The sequence below is a fragment of the Pterocles gutturalis genome, unplaced genomic scaffold (genome assembly GCF_000699245.1).
Source record: "Pterocles gutturalis isolate BGI_N339 unplaced genomic scaffold, ASM69924v1 scaffold18111, whole genome shotgun sequence".
Classification (NCBI taxonomy): Eukaryota; Metazoa; Chordata; class Aves; order Pterocliformes; family Pteroclidae; genus Pterocles; species Pterocles gutturalis.
This window is the reverse complement of record NW_010100774.1, coordinates 12,741-22,597: the sequence shown is the minus strand read 5'-3', so window position 1 is coordinate 22,597 and position 9,857 is coordinate 12,741. Positions and strand designations below refer to the sequence as shown.

Sequence of the window (9,857 nt, the reverse complement as noted above, 5' to 3'; positions counted from 1 at the left end):
TCCCTGCCATTGTGCCTGCCAGCCTGATTGTACCCCCTCGGCAGACCCAGCCCTTCCACAGGCAGCATTTCATGTCTGATTTACCAGCTGGGGCTGTGCTAGCATTGCTTTTTAGCACCACAGGAGACAAGCAGGCTAGAAGCAGCGCTAGTTATAGAATGATTTGGTGGGCAATAGCATCCTCACTCATTACCATCATTTTGTTGCACAGGAAGATGAAAGCCATGCTGTCCTAGCCGAACTGGCATACAGGGAGATATTTTAAGAAGTAGACTATTAAACGCTTGGAGTCACAAGATAAGAGGTTTTGGTTACCCACAGGTTCTATGTGTAATTTAGCTTCTGTAGTAGCAAAGAGTGAAGTTGAAAAATAGGGTCCAGAGTTTCCAAAGTAAAGTTAATACCTGCAAGTCTCATATTTTTGTACCTGACTCCAGATAATTCAGATTCATCATTTCTTCTCTGCATCCTGGTTCCTGGTTTTCTGAAGAGTGCTTTCCTTCAATAATATTACTTTCTTCCTTTTTTCTGTTTTCTTAATTCTGAGCATAAAGGCCAAAAGGCAGTGCACACCCATGATAAAATAAAGCCTCTGAAATATGTTCCTGCATGTACTCAGCCACTATCCAAATCCATTCTCTCTGACAGCATGTTGTTAGAAGAAATTAATATATAAAGTATTGGAAGACATCAGCTGTTTACCGAAAACTGAATGGAAATTGTAAAATACTTTTTACCATAAACTTATTATCAAAATGCTTGTAGGACCCATGCCTACGTAGGACTTCATTGCCATAAGAGACTAGAGGTACAGCAATCGTTTTGCATGACTGCTTTCAGATGGTCACCATGATGTATGGCCTCACTCACAATTTGACCAGAATAAAAATAAAGCTAAAATGAATCGTATTTTGAAGGAACAATATTAACAATTGTGTTACTTTTTTTTCCTCAGGAACATGTGTAATGATGGACGTAAGGAGGTATCCAGTAGTTTGACGCTGAAGAGCTGAAGAAAATAAATTTCTTGAGGAGGAAAAACGAAAACTGTTAGTGCACTGATTTCAAAATATACAGAAGTAACTACTCTGCCTTTAAGGCCTCATGAAAGGCAAGAGACAAACTTGTTTTGAAATGCTGGAGGCCGTGTCTTGCAGTATCCTGTGCCAGCCTGTATTTAGTTCAGTCCTGCTAGGCAACAAGTCCAAGGTTCTCCACTCCATCCTGTAGTACCTGCTCTGGCTCATATTGATACTGGCTTTCAAAATCAGCGTCAGCTTTAAAGCTCTGGTCTTGCAGCCCTTACACGAACAGCCCCACTGGCTTTCAGAAGTGCCATACCTCCCGTCCGCTGCTTAGCATGCTGGATGAGTAGGATGTATTTTTCATCATGGGCTTTACTAAGTCTGCAAAGTGATCAAATGCCTGCATACCGTTCTAAAATGCTTTGATTTCAGGATGAACATTCTCTTTCTGAGGACCAATGAAAGGTTTTCCAGGTTGTGTCTGCAGCTGTGCAGATGCCTTTTGATCTCAGAAGCTGAATTGCACTCACCCAGTGAACTGATGAACAAGGCTGTTTTATCCACACTACAAGGAACAAAAACCTGGGCACAGCTCCACTTACTTCCTTCTTTGCATTTTTATCTTTTCAAAGTAAAGAGATAAAGGAAGTAACAGAGCCAGGACTGGGATGGCCAACTCCAAGTACAAATAAATCAGTGCTCTTCTTTTCAGGGTCCTGAGCTGCACCTAGACTTAAAAATACTTGATGAACAGAAAGTGGAGACTGAGGATGAGGCTTTACTGAAAAAGAATAGGGAAGAGAAGAATCTATAAGTGTTTTCCAGATATTCTGGACTGATACATGTTGATGTGCTTCACTCCTTCAGTGGAATGGTACCAAGTTAGAGCTGTATGGCACCTGGCCCTACTGTTCAGTTTCAACTTGGAAAAAAGAGGACGTGCTTTGCCCATTCCTGAAAAACATGTTTTCTCTAGGCTGAAGCACAGCACTTGTTTAACAGCTTCCGGTATTTAGCAACTGTTGTCAAACAAGAAAAAAATATTTCATCCAAATAAAATAAAAGAGGAGTTTCAGACAGCAGAGTGGAGTAATTCGCAGTGGAAACTGGCAAGGGTCCAGCAGCTAAATCTTCTTTTAAATGAAAAGCCCAGGGAACCTTTCTGGCATGCCTGAACCCTGTTTCATAATAGGGCTCACCTCAGAAAGTCAGGAATTCTTTCTAAACTTAAACATATACTCACCATTTATTCTTTCTCTCTTTCCAATTATTTCCTGTGGGGGAAAAATAAATATAATAACGTAACATAACATAACATAACATAACATAACGTAATATATATATTTTTATATGTCTTGTTTTAAACCACTGATTATTATGAGATAATGAGTATTCATGTAGGTTCTGAATTGCTAAAGGTAGTTAAGCTGTAGGACTACTTGTTTGAGCAGGTAACTTGTCACTTGTGATGAGCATAAAAGAGGTATTCTCTGTATACCAGTGACTGAAAAGCTCTCAGGGCGTATTTGTTTTCCTCTGGTGAAGAACAGCTTTGTTTATGACTCAGGGCTAAACTATTCAGGAAGTCAGAAAACCGTACTTTGGAGCATGGGTTTGTAACACTCTACTAACCTGGTGACTTTGGTCTTATTGGGAATAATGACATAATAATAAAGTATAATGTACCATCCTTGAGTATCTGAGCTGTTGTGCTAAGACCCTTGGATGCTCAAAATCTGAGACTGTCATTGCAATATGGCTCCCCAAGTTGTGCCTTCTTGTTTCTGACTTCGAATATAGTCAATTCAAAGGCTGAGAGTTCTGACAGATTGTCTTGCTGCCCTTGGGATACACTGAAGTCCTGAACCCTGACACAGTTTCAGAAACAAACAATATCCTTTTGAGCTTCACTTTCACCACCAGAAAAAATAATGCAGATAAGCCCAAACGTTTTTAGGCTTAGCAGCATTTTAGGTTTTACACACTCAGAATAATTTTTTGATGCATAGGAAGGGAAAGAATGGTAATTCATAAATCTAGCACATACCCATGTGCTTGCAGCAGGGAGGCCTAGGTGTGAACTTGCTCTAAAGATATATATAACATAACATAATATTCAGACCTTCTAAATAAGTCTTTTTCTTCAGCATTTAGAAGCTACGGCTCTGAACAAAACTTTGAAATAAAAGAATCTGAAACAGCAACACCAGCATCTTTATTCAACTGATCAAACTGATTTAGTTCTTCTTTCTAAGACATTTATCAGACTACAGCATAAGCCAAAGACAAAGCCCTGTCCTGAACCTAATAGTACACTGGGTAAGCGGGGCCAAATCACATCAATACTGTAGTCCCTGGACGGTGGTGATGTGACTAGGTAGCTAGTTTCAGTTTTTGCTCTCAAAAAAAAAAAAAAAAAAAAGGCTCAGTTTAGTGGCCTGGGATTGGACTTCAGTGCAAGGCTTGAAAGCACACCTCTGGATTCAACAGAAGTTACTGTCCTTGCTCTGTCCCTGCATCTTCATGTTGTGGAATATTAGGTTTATCTTCCTTTTCTGCTAACAAATAGGTGTTACAACACTCATTGCACATTATAAAAAGGCAGTTTTTCAACATAAATTTTCTATAAATACAAATCAGTAACAGGAAAAGACAAATCCTCTATCAGTAACTTCAGATCATGCCTTTGATCTTTAGACATGAAAACAACAAGAGGAATCTCTCCTTCCTCTTCTTAATGTAAAATTTCTAAATTCCTCTACTCATCACGTGGCATTGGAGCTACTTACCAAAACTTAGTTGTTTTGAAATATGTGTCAAGACTGAAGAAAGATGACCCAGCAGCATCTTGGGAGAAAAGAACTGTGAAATTTAAATGCAAAATCCTGTAACTGATTGAAGGTTACATTCTGTCCCCACATGCCCACATATTTCTCTTATTAGCATCAAAAAGAGCCGTGAATATACATCCAAGGATGGATTTTGGTCCTCAGATGTGACTTAGGAAAATATTGTGTGTCGAATATAAAGAAAGTCTGTACTTACAAACAAAAATTATCAGCAACAAAGTGGCAGACAATCCTCCCAGAAAATATCTGAGAACATAACAATACATAACTATACATAACACAACATAACATAACATAGTAAAAACCATGGGCTGCATATTGGGTTAACAGAGGTGAAGCCTGGGTGGGTGGAAGAGAGAAGGTTCTTGCAGATGAACCCTCTGAACTCTGGTAGGTGAACTGCAATTTGAAACTTTAAATTACTTAAGCTGTTGAGGATAATCTCCTAGAAATAAAGACCTCAGCATTCCCAAACTGAGGAAAACATCCATATTGATCAATTAGAATGGATCCATTCTGACTCTTCTCAGCCTTTCAAACCCCCTGTCCGAGCACATTTAACAAAGTAGTCATCATATCTGCGTAGATATTTCTTATTTTGTGCATATCTATATAGCTCAGATATTTGCCTGCATTGACTATCATGTGAAAACATATTTTCACAGTACGATATATCCGACTTTGAAAACATGACCCTTATTTTATGTTTTATTCCCCAGGTGAAATGGAGTAAGCATTAAAATGAGAAGCAACAAATGAAAGAAATAAAAATTACCTTGTACATATTGAAATGATTAAACACGTGATCAGTGCAGCCATCTGGGACAGGACACTCCGCACTGTGCTGGATTCTAAAACAAAGATCAAGAAAATAACTTTCATGAGTTTTCAAGAAAGTAAATATGTGACAGAAGGTGTCTGCAAAGACTGCCTTCAGCCTGTGAGGCCAGTCTCTTCAGTTTCTTTTTAAGAGAATTCGCCTAGAGTGATTCAAAGCAGAAACCTAATTTTCATGCTCTGGGTGTCTCTCAGGAGTCTTTTTCCCCTATGACCACAGAGACACTGTGCCCTCCATGCTCTCAGAAAACAAGCCTTTCTGAATAATTACCGATTTCAGGTTTTGTTCCCATGCCCTTTCCTCCATTTTCCTCTTCACTCCACTTTTTTCTTTTTCCATTTATCACTGAAAATAGGAGAGGAAAAGATGTGAGCAGGGTGGAGTGAACAAATACTAATTTTAAGATTTTATTATTTTTAATCAGTCCTTTTAAATGTATGGTTCAGAAAATAAATTCTGTTCTGCAAGAGGCCATATCAACATTTTAATGTGAGTGTTTTCAGTTCACTCTAAAAATAAGTCATATCAGGATAAAAATGTAACATACCTGCATTTCTCAAAGTCTCTTCATTTGCATTTATCATCAATGGAGAACAGGACTGTGAAGCACAAAGTGGTTTCCCAGGCTGAAGAAACTCCTCGTCTTTGGTGAGAGAGGCTCCATTAGGTGCTGGAGTTTGCCTTTGTGGCACGTGGCTGTTATATTCAGAAGAAAAGTCTGAATCACCTACAAAAAGTTTATGCATAACTGAGACCACACAAAAGAGCTTTGAGACTTTGTGTCAATAGATTTCATGGGGGGAAAAATTAATTACTTAATCACAGGGAGGTTTTCAAATTGTTCAGGGTAGGGAATTGGCAGGTTCAACGTATGCAGGAGAAAATATGCAGAGTAAAGACAGAACTGCATCGAGCATAACACAATGAAGTTATTGAAACAGGCAGGTGAAAGCAGACAGAGCCAGTTATTAATGACGCCTGCATAAACATCACTGGTCATGACTTTGGATTCAAATTCAGTCTAAAAATTCTTTTTTGGCACAAAGGCCTTTGTGGACTTATACTCCATTTTAACACCAGGAGCTCAATTCAGCACTTACAAGCCTGCTGTTCATCTATCCTTTACCTGCACATCTTGGCAGACAATCACTGCGAAACTGATAGAAACAGATACCCAAGTCCCACTAAATATAGACTGTAATGTTTTAGCTCGATTGCGTGGTACCTGGTCAGGGCTTACCGATATCACTCTGACTGGCTTCTAGTTTATTGCATCCATCAGGCCAAGGATCATCGACATTGGAGGAATCCATGTCACTCAGGACAGTGCTGCTGAGCCATGAACTGGACTCACCGAGACTGAACAAGCTGGCAAGAGAGCGACGGGTTTTCTTCCTTCGCCTGAATATGCTAGAAAGAAAAGACATGCTGTCACGTAAAAGCGTTAATTATTCTTGCTGAGCAGGGACAAGCTCTAAAGCTTGCAGGACTGACATGAAAGAACCAGGTTCTGGGTGCTGTTCCGAGCCCTGTTCCTGACCCTGGGAATGGCTGCTGCACACTGCAGTAATGTCAGGGAATGTCTTAGCAGCATGGAGATATATCATGCGTTGTGATCCTGGATATTGTGAAACCAAATGATACCACAGCTCTGATACTGCTCTGAGTAGTCGCATGCTACTCATGAGTTTCACCCCACCATAGCCCATTTGGTGCAGCTTGAATCCACTGTACTTCAAATTCTTCAAACTACATTTTATATACCTTCCTAAACTGATATTCTTTTGAAATCAACAGAGATTTTTCCCTGAGTAAGAATTCCAGGACCAGACCTTTTTTTTTTTTTTTTTTTCCTTGTCACTTGAAATCAACAGAGATTTTTCCCTGAGTAAGAATTCCAGGACCAGACCTTTTTTTTTTTTTTTTTTTTTTTTTTTTTTTTCCTTATTCCTTGTCATGGTAACACCCCATTGGCAAAATGAGCTCTCCTTTTTCTTTATTGCACACAACTCCAACTACAGCAACAACTGCGTACTGAAGAGTTTTTGAGTAGTAAGATTAGACATGACTGAAAATCAAGTTATTTCAATCACTGCACTCAATCAACTAAATCAATTCAGATGTTCCCATTAAGAAGCAATGCTGATCTTATGCCACATGAAATGCAGACAGCCTTACAGATACCTCCAAATAAGTCCAGAGATGTGGAGGCTATTGCCAACACTGAGTAAAATCTGCATATAGTTCACTTACCGAACTAAATTCTCTTTATATGTCTGGGATGGTGTCAGTGTTACATTCCCCCCTTCATTAGACAGAAAACTGTCTTCTGTCAGAATGTAATAACCATTCGAGAGCAGTCGAGGGCTGTGGCGACATGGGGAAGGGGAGCCTGTCAGAGGATTTCTGGAACAACACTCACAGGCAGGGTCATCATCCAAAAAGGCACAAGCATAACTGAAAAGGAGAAATGAAACCCTCTAATTTAGTGAATGTTTAGACAATGCAAACCCATGATTTAATAATAATGAATTTACATTACCAGCTGATGGGGGCTGGTAATGATAGAAGTTTAAAATATGTGGACATAATGATATTAGTTCTGGACCTAGGGGGGTTTCAGCCAGCTAGAGGATGCCTCCATCACACTTTCCAGAGCTTCAGATTACAGGAGGGCTTCATGCCAGGAGAAGCATTTAATGAACACATGGAGCCAGCTTGGATTGAGAAGTGCGTGGTGTATTTCTGTGGCAGTGCTCTTGGCCAAGGAGTCCTGCCAGAGCTGTTACAGGAATTCCAGTGCTTTGCTTCTTGGAGTTACTCTACACGGCACAAACCTGACTGCCTCTGAATCAGGCAGGTTTTATTTGCTTTCTATAACCTAGCCACACCTAATGAAGAGTTAAAGGTACATGACTTTTAATTCTCACAAATCCTAGCATACCATGCGGATAGAACAATGTGGGATAAAGTCTACACATGGTGATAATTTCATCCAACACTGAAATACAATGGACTTTCAGATCAAATATAGCACAGAAAAATACACTATGTGGTATTTAAAATAGAAGTGAGTAGTGACAGATGTGAAAGAATCTAAATGTTGTAGACATTTTACTTAGCTCAAGTAAAATTGGATTTATGGTGAGTCCTTTCTCCTCAACAGTTTTGAGTTCCAAGTGGCCATACAGTGACTTCCATGGAAAGAAAGGAAGACTGGACTGATTCAGTGTCTGACATGTGTTTCAGAAGCAGGTTTAACTATCCCATATGGCATGTCACAGAGGAATAGCATAACTTCAGTGGAGGGGAAAGCAGATGGAACAGAGATACTCCAAAGCCTTGTAATTGCAAAGCCAGTGCTCCCAGTCTCTACTGTAGTACTTCTGAACTTGCATTTAAAGCAGTAATTAAATTAATATCAGCACTACAATTCAAAGTGGCCCAAGAGGGATTTTACAAAATCTCCAACAAAACAAAAATAAAATTAAACAAGTATAAATTTCCGTAGTACCTTGGAAAAACATGTTGTGAGAGGCTGCGCCTATGTTGTCCATTAAACGCTGGTGAACCTGCAGAGGCAAAGGCTAAATCAGGAGTCGTTATCATGTCCACTGACAGCTCAAACAGTTGGCAGGTCTTCAATTACAGGTACCTTGTGCATATCAAAAATATCATAAAAGAAGCTAAAAAAGAAAAGGAAACTAAGGGAGAGATTGAAGGAGATAAAACAGGTGAAAGAACAGAGGAAAGACAGAGTGTTTATAGGGAACTAATCTCAACCAGGAGAACACAGAATCAGAGCCAATCACAATCAGATACTCATACTCTGCACAGCTTGCAACATTGAGAGAAATAATTATGGATGCAAACGCAATAGCTGCAGTAATTTTAATGGTGTTTTCCCAGAAATCTGCTTCATGCCAAAAAGAGTACATGTACTGGCAATAGATGCAGAGTAGAACGGAAGGGTCACCACTACCATTACAATATATTTTTTTCAGATAAAAAACACCTCCACATTTCACTTTACCACGAGAAAAGTATGCTTTAACCCTGGCAAAAACAACTTGAGGAGGAGACAACTGGAAGAAACTTGGTGAAGGTGCAAAGAGATCAAGTAGCATCTGTCAGAATGCCACACACAAAGTTGTAGAAAAAGTGAGAGTGGTGGTGTATTTCATAGACTGACATGTTGTAGGCCTATTTTTTAATATACAATTAGCTCCTGAAATAATTTATCTTATTTTAGGCAAAATCATGATTTTAAATTGGGCAAAAATATACTCAAAACCAAGAAATCAATCCAAACTCTAAAAGAAAATACATGAAGAACTCAACAAGTGGTTAGTAGATCTCCATATAAACTAAAACCTGCAAAATCCCAAATCTCATCAAAATCCCCTCTACAACAGATCTGGTTTTTATCAAAAGTTCTAATGAATATGCACAAATTTACTTGCTCACAGTGTCGATGCAACATGTGATACTCCATACATCTTGAAAAGGACTGTTTCATGCACTCTGGGATAACTGGTAGTACAGATTATCCGTAAAAGATTTTAAAAAGAAACAGAAGTATGTTTTATTTTGTCTTTCAAGATAGTATCATCAATATATATCACATCATTAGTTATAATATATTCTTACTTAGGCAAAAGTGATTGATTCTAGGTCATATTTGTTTGAAAAGGAATACAGAAGTGTACCTCAGCATCAATTATACCTACTACAACTCTTTAATAATCTGAGAGTGAAACTTTCCAGCAACTGAAACCCATAACACAGTTGTATTGCATGTGATTTTCTCAGTTATGATAGCACAAAGTAGCAACTACTAAAAAAAAACCCAACTTTTAAGAATAGTAGTTTACAGATGGGTAGTGCTTTCACTAGGAAGTGTTGACACATACTGATCAACGTGGCAGAACAAACCACAGCCCTTCTGTTACTAATTTGAAATGTCCCATAAATTTGCAGTTTGTCTCTGCAGGATGCTTTTTTATCTGCCACCCTCCACAGAAGTAAAATTTAAGGTAAAATATAGTATATACACATTTATAACAGAAAGCGAGAGATATGCATAGGCAAATACTTTACTGGGGAGGTGATGACTTTCTTTTGATGAACAGTTAATGAGCAGCT

The 9,857-nt window shown here is 38.8% G+C and overlaps 1 protein-coding gene across 1 annotated transcript; it reads right to left on the bottom strand.

Moving 5' to 3' along the window:
• Positions 1-3,814: 3,814 nt before the first annotated feature.
• TMEM71 (transmembrane protein 71) lies at positions 3,815-9,245 on the bottom strand (the record flags this gene model as incomplete). The annotated part of the gene is given in 8 exon segments (XM_010081095.1): positions 3,815-3,887; positions 4,071-4,120; positions 4,650-4,725; positions 5,260-5,439; positions 5,953-6,122; positions 6,966-7,169; positions 8,227-8,284; positions 9,172-9,245. Coding segments are annotated over 8 exon segments (885 nt in total), but the record flags the coding sequence as incomplete, so codon positions are not given.
• Positions 9,246-9,857: the final 612 nt, after the last annotated feature.